The 16320-nt window shown below is 40.6% G+C and overlaps 1 protein-coding gene across 3 annotated transcripts in view; it reads right to left on the reverse strand.

The window, feature by feature from the left end:
* SYNE1 (spectrin repeat containing nuclear envelope protein 1) overlaps positions 1–16320 on the reverse strand; it is a gene marked incomplete at both ends in the record, with an annotated part of 486197 nt that overhangs the window by 307899 nt on the left and 161978 nt on the right. For all 3 annotated transcript variants that reach the window (XM_080699888.1, XM_080699887.1, XM_080699889.1), the window contains 10 exons: positions 328–488; positions 4590–4730; positions 5502–5660; positions 6096–6263; positions 8713–8877; positions 10398–10506; positions 11066–11274; positions 11472–11630; positions 14279–14413; positions 15898–16062. In XM_080699888.1, coding sequence (XP_080556014.1) covers positions 328–488; positions 4590–4730; positions 5502–5660; positions 6096–6263; positions 8713–8877; positions 10398–10506; positions 11066–11274; positions 11472–11630; positions 14279–14413; positions 15898–16062 — 1571 coding nt within the window. The remainder of the gene's footprint in view (positions 1–327; positions 489–4589; positions 4731–5501; positions 5661–6095; positions 6264–8712; positions 8878–10397; positions 10507–11065; positions 11275–11471; positions 11631–14278; positions 14414–15897; positions 16063–16320) is intronic.

The raw sequence follows: 16320 nt of genomic DNA on the forward strand, positions 1-16320 counted from the left end.
ATCTATTAATTAAACGGTTAAAAAATACTGGTTATTATTTGAGATTCCCTCTACAGTGTACCAAGGCCACAGGATTGAAATTATATGGCTTTCACATGGACATAGTCAATTTTAGATGCAAACACCACATCCCTTCCATATTTTTGTTGTTACAGATACTCGCTGTTGTGTTGAGGATTCTTTTGAGTTGTGAGTTGCTTCCTCAAGACATGCTGAGATACACAGACACGTGAGGATCTGAAAAGACTGCTTAGAGTACAAGACACAGGAAAGACTGCATTGAGCTTTATCTCAGAGAAGAAAGTTTAGGAGTGGTGGAGCACATACTCTTCTTCGAGCGTGTCTTCTAATTTTTTGACCTGCTCTTTGATTGACTTGGCCTGCTGCTGAAGCAGCTGCTTATTCTTGGGCCCGAGTGGTATCTCTGACGCTTCCTTTACAAGATTCTCAGCCTGGACCGCGATACTCTCTGTTCGCTTAGAAAACTCCTAAAAAGAAGATGCAATTGTTAGATGAACATTTTATACCTTTTAACTCTGCCCTCAAGGAAATTGCCTACACTCTATAGTCTCCCCCACAGGAAGGGATTTACGTGGCTCATAACAATAACCTTACTCTGACACGGTAGATTTAGATAGACACTTTGTTAATATTTTTCTTCCATTTTATACATACAACCAACTCCGTCTTCATAGTCACCCAGAAATTCTTACGGAAATAATTTCTCCCTTGTTTCTTGGTTTGGGCTCACTGTTTAGAATTTTGAGCAATATTATAGTAATGAACTTATCCATAAATATGGAAATTTACTACAGGCCAGTTCACAAAATGATTAGTAGTGGTTTGTTCTTCAATCAGAGATATTTGATATTTATTTAAATAAGGAATAGCTTTTTTTTTTGGTACTGAGGATTGAACCATGGGCATTCTACTTCTGAGCTACATCCGCAGCCCTTTTTACTTTTCATTTGGAAACAGAGTCTCACTGAGTTTCTGGAGCTGGCCTCAAAGCTACGGATCCTCCTGCCTTGGCCTCTCAAGTACTGGGATTACAGGGATGCCCCACCATGTCCAACTAACTGAGGAATATCTTAATCAATAGAGCACCTGTGAGTTTTCCTATAAAGGAAGATTTTATCTACCAGTTCAATAAAAAGAGAAAAAAGCTGACCTAAATGGTATTAAATCTAGTTTTTATCCTCGCCATATACAACATGACAGAAAGGAGGTTAACTTTCAGACCAGTTAGACCTGGGCTAGAATCCCAGATCTGCTAACCACTAGTTGTTCTGCCCTGGCGAATCACTCTGTAGGCTTTTTTTGTGTTCACTGCGGATGGTAGTGCTTCCCCTGGAAGGAGGACTCTTAGCATCCATTAGCAAATTCTTTTTTAACTGCTTCACTCTCTGGCAGGTACCAATTATCATTTTTATGTCCTTTCATATAAAATTGAGGAAAAATGGCTTACTCACTCTATCCACCGATTTTCAATAATTCTGAGCTATTTTAACACAAAAGTTAGTATGTCTGAGGCACTGGCAAACTATAGATATCATCTGAATTTTATCAGGTAAATAATGTTGAATGCTAAATTAGAAAAAGTAAACCCAGTGATAATCCTGAATGAAAAAAATTAGTGTCTTATTTCTTCTCAGGGAAGACAATCTCGCAGTAGGCTTAGATTTTTATCAGCTTTCATCTCCCGAATACTGTAGCAATCCAATATAAAGATTTGAAAAAGGACAACTTTTCACTCAGAGCATCTCCTGGAATTATTATATAACGCACTAGAAAACTGATTTATTACACAATACTAATACAGCTTCCTGTTTCAAAGACTTAAAGTCTTCATAGCAATATCAAGGTTACTTCAGAGTAGTAGGCTGTAATTCGAGAAAACAAACTTGAGAATGACTTCCTTATGATATAGAGACTCACAGTATTCTAAAGTATATTTGCTAATATCATAACATTAAACTCAGTAATTAAAAGCTTGCACTGTTACTATGAATTTACAGTCATTGTGGAGTCCATTGTGCAGATAGGAAATCTCAGCGTGATCTCTTTCATTCCCATGAATAGAAAAAATTAGGAGTGTGAGACAGGTTCCTGCTCAGGGTTTCCCAGAGCCCATGGAAAAGACATGGGCCCTGTCATGCTTTAACATGCTAATATATATCTTCTTAGAACGTTTTGTGTGAGCTGTGCTTGGGGAAACATAAAACAGAGAAATCCAAAGAGTGCAATGATGCTAATAAAATCAAAATTTAGCAAAAACCAAGTAGCATTGTAAGGTCTTATCACTGAGTCCTAAGCAGACACACAGGTCGTATCAGAAAGCACCAGGAGAGAACTGGCTCGCACCAGGTAGATCTGGTCCTGTCTTTCACTAGAGGGATCTTGAGCCCTATAACTTTCAGTTGTCATTCCCCCACCAAAGATGTAGAGAGGAACATTATCCTACACTACATGTGCCGTGCCGCAGTGCACAGGAGCACTCTGTGTGAATGAAGCGTCACGTGGCGGCCTCCAGTGCGGGCTCTGGATTGAGATCTTTGGGGTCTAATCCCAACTTCATCACTTAGTGATACAGAGGTCTTGAATAAGTTAGCATCAACTTTCTTGTGTGTCCCTGATTATGAAAAAATAGTATGAAGTGATTAGACCAGAATACAGATTCAGTAAATGTGACTTTATAACATTAAATGAGTCCAAAAATGTGGGAAAATCTGAGGCAAGGAGAATTTTAGTAATAAGACTAAAATAAATGTACATATATTATTATTTTGATAATATGACTAAAAATATAGATACATTTTAGTCTTATTATCAAAATTCTCCATATATACATTATATATATATATCCATCCATCCCAGGGACATGACATTTTCCTTCTGAGTTACACCCTCAGCCATTTTATTTTTAAATTTTGTAAAAAGATCTCACTACATTGCTGAGGTTGGCCTCAAATCTGCGATCCTCTTGTCTTAGCCTCACAAGTACTGGGATGCGTGCACCACTGTACCTAGCTCATCTACAGACATTTAAACTGATTCAAAGGGATGGGTGCAAATAGAGTCACAAGGTGTCAGGAACCCTGGATGGAATTCAGTGGAAATATATGAAAACTAATCCAATAAGCATCTTTGTATTTATGGCAGCCATCTGCTATATTTTAATATTGAAAATAATGAAACTATAAACTTTAAATTTAAAATAATGTTCTATTTAAATGGCCTCTGAAAACTTTTTAGAATTGAAAACTCGGTGGCCTTATACAAGCTTCATACTCTTCAGTAAATAATAGAAAAAATACCAAACACTAGCACTATGAGAGAGACATTTTTTCTAGTTAGAAAACAGAACCACATTCGTGCTCAAGAGTGGGGAAGTGTGGACACACAGTACCTATTTCTTATACATTGGCTGACTATTCTCTATATTAACTCAGTTTTTCTATAAATCCCAAACTGGCACAAAAACAAGCCACAGGGCTTGAAAAACTTATAAATGCTTCGTGCACGTGTGTTGGTCTGCTCTGAGGGCTCACTCAAGGTGTTGGAGTTCACGGTGTTGAGCGTACCAAGTACACTACTAAGTACTGTCTCTTGGATGCCCAACTGGAACATTAAAATCACGATGTCCAAATCTGAGCGGTCATCATTCCTCCCACCAGCTGTTCCTCCAAGTGCTCTGTCTCATTCTCATGATTCTGGTCAGGCTCAAAACTTGCATTTCATATTCTTGTTCTTCACTCTGTCCAGTTAGTTTCCACATCTTAGTGTCCACTCTACCTTGTCTTCTGCACCTGTCCCCATGCATCGATGGCCACCCAACACCTTTATGTAATCCCATCTCAACCCCCATATGTCCACATGCAAAAACTTTCTAATGGTATCCCAGCCCACAGCGTTTCACCTGTTCAAACCATTTTCTACCTCTGCTGAAAGATCCAGCTCCCTAACACACAGCTCTGGTTATGGGAATCTTTCCTAACATTTTCCAATAGCTCCAGCTCCACGATGCCTAGAGTATAACTTTTTAGGTCTCCAGACACTCCTTGCATTATTGCCCAACTTTTCTTTATAAGTTGGCATCCCTTTATTCTTCTTTACAACACAAAATCCCTGTGCCCAATACTTTTATATCTCATGCCATTCCCCCCTTCCAGAAACGCCTGTTTCTTGCTCCAAATTCTTTAGTGGTGGTACTGGGACTTGAACGCAGTGGCATTCTACCTCTGATATATACCACTAGCCCTATTTTATTCTTTTTACTTTGAAACAGGATCTCTCTAAATTGTGGAGGGCCTAAGTTTCTGAGGCTGGCTGCAAACCTGTGATCCTCCTGTTTCAGCCTCGCAAGTACTGGGATTACAAATGCGCACCACCACGCCTGGCTCTGAAAATCTTTATGTTTTAATCTTAACTTATGATTTTGTTTCCCAGTATGTTAAGAAAGTGTATCATCAATAAATAGTAATATTGATTAAATGAGTAACAATATTTAATAGTAAATAATGAAGGAGAAATGGTATTCTTTATCCACGAAATAAGCAACAAGTAACCATACGGTCTTATTAATATACCTTTGTCTGTTCTAGTTCTGAAGATAAACTTTCCAAGCTACTAAAGCTCAGGAAGCGTTCATGGCTGGAACCAGTTTGAAAAAGGTATCTGACCACGGTCTCTTTGTTTGTTTCAAATCGCTCCCATTTCCTTAAGGTGACCTAAATATGAAGAAAGAGACACATCAGGTTATAAATTACCCAAGTGTATTCCAGAATATTGTCATGATTTCAAATATTTGCCTAACTATCAACTTCCAGTGAACTCTTAGTTCAGAGTCACACTGAACAAAGACGATGCTCGTGCCTTCTATAAGAATTCCCTTGCTGGGTCTCAGTGTCACCACCTGTGTAGACAGAGAACACAGACTAGAAGGTTTCCGAGTTCTCCATCAGTTGTAACGTTCTGTGTATCTAAATGTAGATGACTGATAAAAAATACTTTTCAATCTCTTAAGAGAAAGAAAAAAAAATGTAAGTAAGGAGAGAAAACGGAGTGAGCAGGTGGCAAGAACTCAAGAACTTTTAAAAAAATATATCAGCATCACTATGAAGCATCAAGAGGCTTCGAAGTGCAGCTGCTGGGCTTCCGGGAAATGTGAAATGATAGGCTCAAATTTTTGGATTCAGGCACGTGTGGGCTCAACCCTAGTTTTATTGCTGATAACTGCTGGGTGACCTGGGGCACATCCTTTAAATTGTTCCTTTTAAGCACCCATGCCTGCAAAATATGCTGATTTCAGGACCCTATAAGGCTGATCTGATGGTTTCAAGAGGTAATTCATGTTCCATATTTAATGCAATGTCAGAGCACCAGGAGTAGCAGCTAACTTTTGCTCCTGCAGATGGGAAGACCACCGACTGGAAGTGGAGACCACTGACCAGAAGTGGACCTCAGTAGGCCGCTACTGAACCGCCCCAGTGTGGTCCTACCTGGATGCGGCGCTCTTGCCTCTCCCTGCCCTGCTCCACATCAGCCAGCGTGCTCTCCAGCTTCCGCAGCTCCTCCCGGCCCGAGCTTGCTGCCTGCTGCGCCTGAGCTATCTGCTCCTGCAGGTCTCTTTTCTTGGCCGAGATCATCTTTGTCTGTTGCTGGAAGCAGTTGTTTAATACATGCGTATGAATTTTACCCTCTGGGCAATTGAGCACCTACACTTAACACAGGAAACCCATGCAGCGTGGCCTGCAGTGTGTTTAGTCAAGGCAACAATGATGATGAGACTTTTCCACAAAGGTGGACATTATTAATAAATATTTTGCTTTTAAATGATAAGCAATGTAGATAATTTGACTTTAGTGTTTTGATTGTGTGCAAAATTGGACATTATTGAGGCAAATATTTCAGAATGGATTTGGCAAAACCATTTATTTGACATGATTCTTCTTAATAATTTTCTGCCTAAAAACCCAAGTCTCAATTCAGGTCTTATTATAGACATTGTAAAATGCACATATCCTTTATCCTGCTGGTCTCTTAGTGACTAATCGACTTGGTGCAGACACACTAGAGCCCGAGGGCATTTTTACCTGGTGATGGAGGAGCAGCTGCTGAGCATCAAACAGATTTTCAGTGTCCAAGATCTTCTCCGCCTGTTCCTGGACTTCTTGAGAGCCAGAAATTAACTCTTCAAGGGAACTTTTCACTATTTCTTTGTATTGAACACAGTCCCCAAAATTGCTTAACATCTTTTCAACCTAGATTTTCATGGAAAAAAAAAAAAAGGATATCATATGTTACTTAATGAAGTTCATATGATCTGGTATTTTTGTGTGTTTGTGTGTGTGGTACTGGGGTTCCTGGAAACCCTTCTACCTCCAGGCTACACTCCCAGACCTATTTTATAGTTTTTTATTCGGAAACAGGGTCTCTTAAGCCAGCGAGGCTGGCTTCGAACCAGCACGATCCTCCTGTCTCCGCCTCCCAAGCGCGGGGATTACAAGTGTGTGCCACCACGCTCGGCTGTGATCTGTTTTTAATATGACCAAGTTGTTACTGTGTATTTTTAAGGTGTACAATGTGATGCTTTCATACCCATATGCAAATGAATATAAAACAAATGTGAGGTACACATACAACTTCCACAGCCACGCCTGGCCTCTCCATCATCTCACACATGTACTTTTGTGTGTGTCTAAGAACACATGAGGTATACCTTTTAGCAAATTTCAAGTACCTAACACAGCATTACCACTGCCATCATACTGTACATTAGACCTTCAGAACTTAATACTTCAAACCCTTTGATCAGAATCACGCTAATGAACTCCATGGACACACATATTTCAAGAGCATGCATAAAGTCTACCTTAATCCCCCAAAACATGATTGTTAGTGTCTACTTTTAATTATTTCTTGTATTTTTGAGGCTTGTTTCATTCTTATTAAACTGCATACCACTTGTGGAAATTGGAAATTGTATTTTCTTTGGTTGTCTGTGACCTATTATAAACCTATTCTAAAACATGAATTATGGCACACACCTATAATCCCAGTACTTGGGAGGCTGAGATAAGAGGATTGCAGGCTCAAGGAGAGCTTCAGCAAGTTAACAAGGCCCCCCACAATTTACTAAGACTCTGTTTCAAAATAAAAGAGATAGGGCCGGGCATGGTGGCGCACGCTTGTAATCCCCGCGCTTGGGAGGCAGAGACAGGAGGATCGCGCAGGTTCGAAGCCAGCCGCGCGCGCTGGCTTAGGAGACCCTGTTTCCAAATAAAAATGTAAAAATAGGTCTGGGAGTGTAGTCCGGAGATAGAAGGGCTTCCAGGAACCCCAGTACCACCAAAAATAATAATAATAATAAATAAATAAATAAAAAATAAAAGAGATAGGGATGTAGCTTAGAGGTAGAATGTCCCTGGGTTTATTCAGCAGGTACCCACCCACAAAAATAAAAACAAATCTAAAAATTTTTTAAAAAGGAAACGCTAATCTTGGCAGTCAAGGCAGAATAATAAAAATGTACCTATTGCCCATATCCTGTCCTGGGTCCCTTTAATTATAATCTCATGACTAATATCTAATTATAGCATTGCCTTTCAAGAAAGTTGAGTCCATACTATTCAAAGTAAATAAGAAAAAGAAATTGTAAAGAAAAAAGAGGAAAAGAACAGAAGAATATTTGTTGAAAGTGCACTTCCAATATTTCTACATAAAACATCAATGAAATTTCTAATTTCCTGGATTTTGAGCAAAATTTCTTCCTCAACATTGTTGTGAGTTTTCAGCTTTCTCTTCTATCTGATGTCTGTTTTCTTTTCTAGTTTAAATAATGACATTTTTATCTTCACCAAAATCATTATTTTTAAGTCTTAGCATTGATCCTCTTACTCTATTTTTAAAATTTATACTATTTGTAAAAATAATTTTTGGTGTATTATAGAAAATATTCAAGTTCTGGCCCTCAATTTGTGTGATTCTCTAGCCCTGTGCTTAACCTTTATGATATACCTTAAAGTGACTGTGAAATAACAATGCTTTTAGTAACACAACAAAATGTTGATAAGCTTTGAACTTAAGATTTAGGTCATTACCCTCCTGAACTAACACAACTAATAATGACACTGATCATAATTCAAACATCTTACTCATTTTTCAAAACTCTTCACATAAATATAATAACTTAATTGTTTTACAACTAGATTTTTATAAAATCACTTGCCATTATGGTTTGGATATGGAAGTCTTCTGGAAAAGTTCATTTGTTGGCAATGCAAAAAATGTTCAGAGGTAAAATAGTTTGATCATGAGGGCTATAATCTCATCAGTGGATAAATCCATTAATGCATTAATAATTTGGTTTGGGTTTACTGGGTGGTAGGCAGGTAGGGTGCTTCTGAATGAGACAGATCATTGTGGGTGTAGCCTTGGGGATTATGTATATCTCCATAGGGCCATTCTCTCTCTCTCCGTCTCTCTGTCTCACTTGGCTTCCCACCACCATACTCTGCCTAACAGGGACTAAACCTCTGAAACCTCCAGAACTGAAAGCCCCCAAATAATTCTTCCTTCCTCTAAGTTGTGCTGCCATGTATTTTGGTCATAGCAGTAAGAATGTTGACTGAAACACTTGTTAAACCCAATAAAAGAAAGAAGCTTCCAGACTCCTGGCCCTGAACCCTGTGAGTATGGTAAATGACATACCTCTGACAGCAGAGTCATGAGAGCCTTGAAGGAGCTGGATACGTCTGCCAGCTCATCTCCTCGCTTTTGTGCTTCATCCTCAGAAGAAACTTCAATCAGTATTTTAAGCCTGGATTTCAGCCAGCTTAGACTCTCGCCTTTTTTGGTAACGTCACTCCTGATCTCCTGGAATAAAAAAATCACTTTCGGTGAACAAAGGGCAATCGTGGATCGTAACCTTCCAGTAAGAAAGGACTTAATCTAAGAAGGTTTTTAAGGTGGGGGTAAGTAAACCAGGCATTCATTAACCAATAGAGTGCCTACTTATTTTACTTTTTGCATGCATCTTTAACAAAAATCTACAGGTGCTTCCAAGAAATGTTCCTCGATGCTAATTCCTGGTGAGCAAAATCAGAACTGACTATTCCCTCCAAACAACCTTCATAATTACATTACAGACATTTTTTGACTATGAAAAAGATGCTTCTAAAACTCCAATGAAAGAAAACAAGATACCCAAATTAGGGATGATGAAAACGTGGTGCTTTTTGGAAAAATGGATGATAGTCCTTTAATACTTAGAAAGCTGATTTCTCTTGTTGAAGGGTTTACTTGCTGAATTGCATTATGGATGCTTTACAGATTTATTTTAACTTCATTAACTTACATTTTCTGGCTCATTTTTGTCCTCTATTATAAGTCAATACCCAAAATATTAAGATGCATCAAAAGAACCACAGCTCTAATCCAGAGAGGGCGGGTTTACCAGCCAAGATGGTGTGGGAAAGACTCAGGCTCCAGGCTTTCAGGGCTGGTGACAGAGGGCACCATGATTGGGCAGTTTGTCCCTTCTACACCACAGCTCTGGGGCCATGCAAGAGTGGGAGTCTGCAACCCTCATGCTGCCCCATGCTTCCCCAGGGCAAATGCCCACCAGCCAGGAAATGGTCCTTTCCAGGAGCAGGCGATCCTGCATTCTAAGAGGTGATGTGTATTGTGTTAAAACAGCTGCCAGTGTCTTCTCTCTGTGCACCCTGACCCTACTGAGCTCCTCTAGCACTTGAGAAAATTACATAATTTAATTGAAAACGAATGCAACTTGGAGGACAGGAAACATCTTCTCCTTAACACTACTATGTAACTTGCAAGGATTACAAATGCTGAAAGAGGAAGAATTTTCACAATAGCATGTGTAGAGGCAACCAAGAGGGAGGGGCTTCCAGAGTGCCGGTAAAGAAGGCAGACCATGTTCAGGCCTGGGGCTCTGTGTCCCTGCTCAGAGAGGCTGAAAAGAACCAGTCCAGCTTGAATATGACAGAGAAAGGATGCTTAGAGACTCGCCCAATTCTCCATTTTTTCTGTGACCTGGCTTTGTGTGGCTGGAAATGTAGTGCAAGGAAGCACAGGATGTTCTTGTTTTCTGTGACAATTCTTAACTCTCTGCTGTGTTCTACACCCATGCAAGCAATTTTCCACCCAGCACTCCCCTATTAGCTAAAGATGCATGAGAGGCACCACTGAGCAGGACCAGATCTCAGAACTACTGGCAATTCAGTCCAAAAAAAAAAAAAAAACAAAAAACCCACACAGTTTCCCACATTGATAAGAGGAGCCTTTGAGACCATTTTCGGAAAACATTTTTTTCTTTGTCTAACATTTTTTATTATTGGAAATTCCACTCTAGCACACAGTGGACGGGAACTTACATCTACAACACGTTTAACCTCGCCGTGGTTGGTGGCACTGATGGCCTCATCCTTGATTCCCTTTAACTGCATCTCCTTTGCAGAAATCCACGATGAGAATTCAGAGAATCTGAAATGAAGCCAGCACTTTCTTATTAAAGGGAAAAGAATATCAGGATGGTTAGAATACATTTTCTATTTTAAATTCACTCACGGAAATATCACAAGCAAATTAACACATTTTGTAGAAACTTCTACACCGAAACTCAGGGCGGTGGTGGCTGCCTCTGAGCTCAGTAACTTAGAGGACCTGAACACCTGGAGAGGGAAGGGGCCATCTGAGATATGACCTCGCGCATTCTCCCCAGGAGACACTAACCCAAAGAGGCTCAACCTTCCCCTGTGAGGGGGAATATGAAGAAACTGTGGAGAAAGGGACCGGTCAACACTACTGCAGAGAGAACTGCATCCAGGTCAATTGGAATACAGAGCCTCCCCATGTTTCTGATGCATTCTTTTAAATAAATGAACCATTTTTTTTTTTGTACAAGATTATGGGCAACATTCTGCAGTCTGACTTTCTTTATTGCATAAAACAAAATATATGTGATTTCTTATTTCCTAATGATTTCTCAAGTAACAGAATTTAGATGGTCTAGATGTTTCTCTGGAAACAAGCCCAAGACTACCTGCTGTGATAATCCTTCCACTTATCCGGGTCTTCTGCCAGTTTCGTATAGGTGCCCTCGATGGCAGCTCTGAGCTCTCTGAGAGCTGTGTGACAGGTTCCAGGTGTGTCCCTTACTGGGTCCCGGACTGGCAGTTTCACACACAGTTCTTCAATGAGCTGTAACCTTTTCTCACAGAGATGATGAGGGCCTTTGTCACTGAAGAAAATCTAATAAGCAATAAATGTGAGAAGCCACATAATACCTTTATATTTCCACAGAAAAACTAAAGGAAGAGTCCCACAGACTATCAATGTAGAGTAAGTAAGCTTCCCCGACCCCGACTCACACCAAAGCATTAGTGTATCCTTTAAGTAACGATGCACCTCTAGAGGTTACGTCGTTACGTTTGGGGCGTGAGACCCACCCTGTGTTCCTGAATCATCTTTTCACTGCCTTCCTGGGGCACCAGCTTGGTCTCTCGATCCAGCTCCGTTCTGCATTCTTCTACAGCTGTTAGGAATCGGTTCTTCTCCACAGCGATCTTCAGGTGGAGCAGATGGTAAGGGGCCTCTCCTTGAAGATCCTGAATTCCACAGGAAGATCAAAATCAAAAAGATCAGGTTCCTGATTATGTTCAATGCCTACTTGAATGGCAAAGAGATCTTTATACATGTACTTTTCTTTGTTTCTTTTTTTTTGTGTGGTACTGGGGATGGAACCCTTCTACCTCTGGGCTACACTCCCAGACCTATTTTATATATTTTTTTTATTTGGAAACAGGAGCTCCTAAGTCAGCGAGGCTGGCTTCGGACCTGCGTGATCCTCCTGTCTCCGCCTCCCAAGCGCGAGGATGACAAGCGTGCGCCACCACGCCCAGCTATACATGTACTTTTCTAACTGCTGGAACTACAGCAAATCCTGTCGTTCTGTGGGGGCTGGGTGTTTCTGCAGTGATTCTTTGGTTTACCCAGAATTAGTGTCCCTAATTTACACATTAAACCATTAAGACTCTAGGGTAAGTGGAAAAGCTGAGATTTAAATCACAGACTATTTGCACTGAAGAATAAAAATTTCAAACTACACACACACACACACACACACACACACACACACACACATCACAGACTGATACCACAGGCCCTTTCCTTGATATAGTCCCTTCATATCTGCCAACAACCTGTGAAGTAAGTAGGAAGAGCAGATATCTACTTCATAAAAAGTACTGACCACTGTACTTGTCTTCTTATCCCTAGGCAATGTACTGGAGAAAATAAGCCTTCAAAAAATACATACCATTTTAATACTCTTCTCCTGTGGTATAAGCATAGGCTTTATTATTACTTTTAGTTCTACAGTTTTCTAGTTTTAGCCTACTTGTATCTGATAACCCTTAAATAATGCTTATTATCTTTTTTTTTTTTTAGCAATACTTGGGATGAAACCCAGGGACATTTTACCTCTGAGCTATACCTCCAGCCCTATATTTTATTCTTTACTTTAAAACAGGGTCTCACTGAGTTTCAAAGGGCCTCACTAAGTAGCTGAGGCTGTTCGTGAACCAGAACCTCCTGTCTCAGCCTCCCAGATACTGGAATTACAAGTTTGCACCACCACGCCTGGCAAACAATCCTTATTATCTTTAAAATGGAATACTGAGATAACTGATGAAAACGGAGGTGGTTTGGGTTCTGAAAAGATGTGCCATCATCCTGGAGGGCTTCACATGCACATCCATGTAGCAAAATACAATCTTCAGCTACGGTCTCCACTCCATGATGCATTCATGGTATGTTAAGCTTTAAGGACACCTTAGAGAGGCTGGATTTTTGTTAAGAATCTTATTTCTTGGTTCTTTCATGGGTACAATGTAATTATATATCATAGTGAGATTCAGAGTGAAACAAATGAATTACATTTTTCAATTTAGAAAGCAAAAAAGATTTTTCCCCATCGTGTTTTGCCTGTGCATAAAAGATGGTAATTTCAGCCCACATCACTGAGCTTTTAAATAATCTCGAAACTCACATGACCTGATGGAGAGAGTTTTCACTGCCAACCTTCCAAACCCTGAGACTCCTACATGGAATGCCCAGGAACTATCACCTCCGAAGAGCATTCCTTCTCCTGCCACGAGGGTAATCTTCCTGCAGTGGTTCCCAGGAAGGCAGCTCTCCAAGAGTGTCCATCACAGCACAAGGGCCTCTGGGAGCCAACAAGGCCATCGGGCTCCATGGCTCGGCCCTGCCCTGCTCTCCCACAGCCCCGCCACAGTGCATGATGCTGGGTCGCACTGAGCCCTGATGGAGCCCGTGTCTCCCGCGGGTCCTCTCCTCCTCAGGCTTCCTCTTCCCCTGGCTCTGGCTTCACTTTTCTCCCCTCCCCCACACCTCTGCTTTTCCTTTAAATTCCTAGCTCAGAATTAATTCTGTTATTAGTTATGTTATTCACTCTTCTCCAGTCTCCAAGTAGGTCACCTCTTTTTTTCCAAAGGATTCATAAGTATAAAATTTGTCCATTCTTGGACTTAGATATTGTACTTTTATTATTTGTAATTAATTTTCCCCCTATTAGAGCTCTAAGTTCTTTGAGGGGAAAGGAACATGCTTTGTTCATCACTAAATTTTTATACAATAAATATAATAAAACATAGAAGTAGCATATATATGTATGAATGTACACATATATAATATTCATATGAATAAATCATGTTAGGCCGCCTACGACCGAGGTCGTTATATGTATACATGCATATGCTACTTATATATTTTTATATAAGTAAAAATATTTTATATACTTTATGCTTATATATAAAATATATTTTCTACTTATACAAAATATACAAGTAGCATGTATAAACATATATAAGTAGCATATATAATAATTTCATATATATGCATGTGTGTATATATAATAATTTCAATAGCAGACATAACATGATTTATTCATCTGATAAGACTTTACGAAGTGTTACTTGAATAAAAATTTGTCCTTGTCATGCTCGTGGAAGAACAAGATTAGTACTCAAGTAATAGGATAAAATCGACAGTACTATAAAATAGAAGTAACTCTTCTCTTGTGATTGGTCATGCTGTTCTCTTGAGGGAGACACGGCGATGGTGACGCTTCTCTCTCACACCTGATCTTGGCATCCTCATCTCTCTCCCTCCCTCCTGCCCCGTGCTCCCTCCTGCCAGGACACGGTGCTCCTGATGCCCCGCAGCACTGCCTCACCTTCCACTGTTTGTGGAGCTTCCTCACGGCTTCCTGCAGCCCCTGCTGCTCCTGCTCCGGGAGGATGTCCGTGAGCTCATCACAAGCTTTCAGGAAAGCGTTGAGGACTCTCTGATCCAGCTGACTGAAAAATTCCTGTGAGGGAGAGGGGAAGAGGTAAGATGTCGGCAGAACAAAAGGCCACTTCCGTGGACGCCCCTGCAAGCCTCCTTGCCAGCTGATGCCTTCTTCAGAATTTTGGGGCCACTCTTAATTTTTTTCCAGAGATAAACTAAGCATCCATACTTATGAATCAGAATGTTCTGAAAAGCCAATAGAAAATCTTAAAACCTTGATTCCATCATGATAGAACCTTGGTTCTCTTTGGTAAGGTTGGGAGAGTGCAGCGAAGCCAGGGCTGAGCCTCATATCACCATATTTCCTCACCACGATGTGTTCTGAAGCCCGAGGGCTCCTTAGGAGCAATGGTGAATCTCTCTACATGCACACCTGGATACACACATTGTGAATGGAAATCTGTTCCCCCCTCAAATCCACACACTGAAGCCCTGATCCCAAATGTGGTGGTAGTTGGAGATGGGGCCATTGCGGGGTAATAGGGCGTAGGTGAGGTCATGAGGGTGGAGATAGGAGGTGACACCCGGGGGGCTTGCCAGCTCTTTCTCCCCACTGCAGGAGGATGTGGAAATGTCAGCCTCCTGCAAGCCAGGAAGAGTCCCCACCAGAACGCTCCATTCTAGTGCCCTGCCTGGACTCCCAGCCTCTAGAACCGTGAGAAAAGATATTTCTGTTGAGTAGGCCCATCCCACCCAGTGTATGGTATTTTATTATGACAGTCTGGGCTGACTAAATGATGAAGGTGTACAAACACAAACAGCTTACTCGCACAAAGTCTCAAGAATATATATACAGAGACATTTTGAGAAGTCATTCAAAACAGAAAGTGCCATCCTGGAGAGGTGAATGAATGGAATGGGACGCTTTGTGTTCTCGGGTCATAGATAATCAACCTGAGTTTAGAAAGCCGTATTGCAAATACATTGCAATCCTCATTTGAGTGATTTAAATAAATATCTGCTGAAATTTAAGAAAAAATATATCAAAATACATTCTCAGAATGCCATTCATACATTCATCTCACTTATTACTAGTATACCATTGATACACCATGTCATTCATTACTAGTGTTCTCACTGTTAATGTAGTTTTAAAAAGTTGGATAAACATAAAAATGGCCTCACAATGCTGAGGCAAGTTTGTGTCGGCTACTGGTCTTCAGGAGACATGGCATCTACACTGTGAAATGGCACGAAGGACTCAAGTCATTCACATCAAGTTTTCTGTTTTAGAGAGAACCTGTAGTTATATATGACATTCTGAGCTAGTTAATGAATTAGTCATTGGGAGAGCCTCATAACCCTGACTCTTTGGAATGGTCTCTCAGAGTCAGCAAGTCAATCACTCTTGAAGTTGTTCTTGCCCATCAGGTCTTGAGTCTCACATCTAAAATGTTTCTGCTTTCCTAACTCACTGCCCTCTCCCCTCTGCATTTGATCGAGGCTCTTTCTATTTTCTCATCCAAAATCACAGGCCAAATGTTTCATGAAGGGCAGACTCACGGTGTGTCTTCGCAGGAGTTCTTCGGGGTCCCCCTTCTCCTCCAGCCCCTCCTGGGCGACCCGTAGCACCTTCTCCAACTCTGCCCGAGACTCCTCAAATTTCTTCATCAATCGACTGTTGGTTTCCACATGTTTCTTCCAATCTCCAGTTTTCTTTACCATATTCTTGATGTGAAAAATACAATAATGCCTTATGATCCTTAGAGAATTAGGTCCAGGACCCCAAGGATACCAAAATCCACAGATGCTCAAGTCTCTTATATAATATGGTACAGTACCTACACACAATTTAGGCACATCCCCCTACAGATCATAAATCTTTCTAGATTACTTATAATACCTAAGATATTAATAAATAATTGCAGTGTCATTTAGGGAATGATCACAAGATAAAAGACCATACATGTATATCTACACATCTAT

This window comes from Muscardinus avellanarius (genome assembly GCF_963383645.1).
Source record: "Muscardinus avellanarius genome assembly, chromosome: 8".
Taxonomy (NCBI): domain Eukaryota; kingdom Metazoa; phylum Chordata; class Mammalia; order Rodentia; family Gliridae; genus Muscardinus; species Muscardinus avellanarius.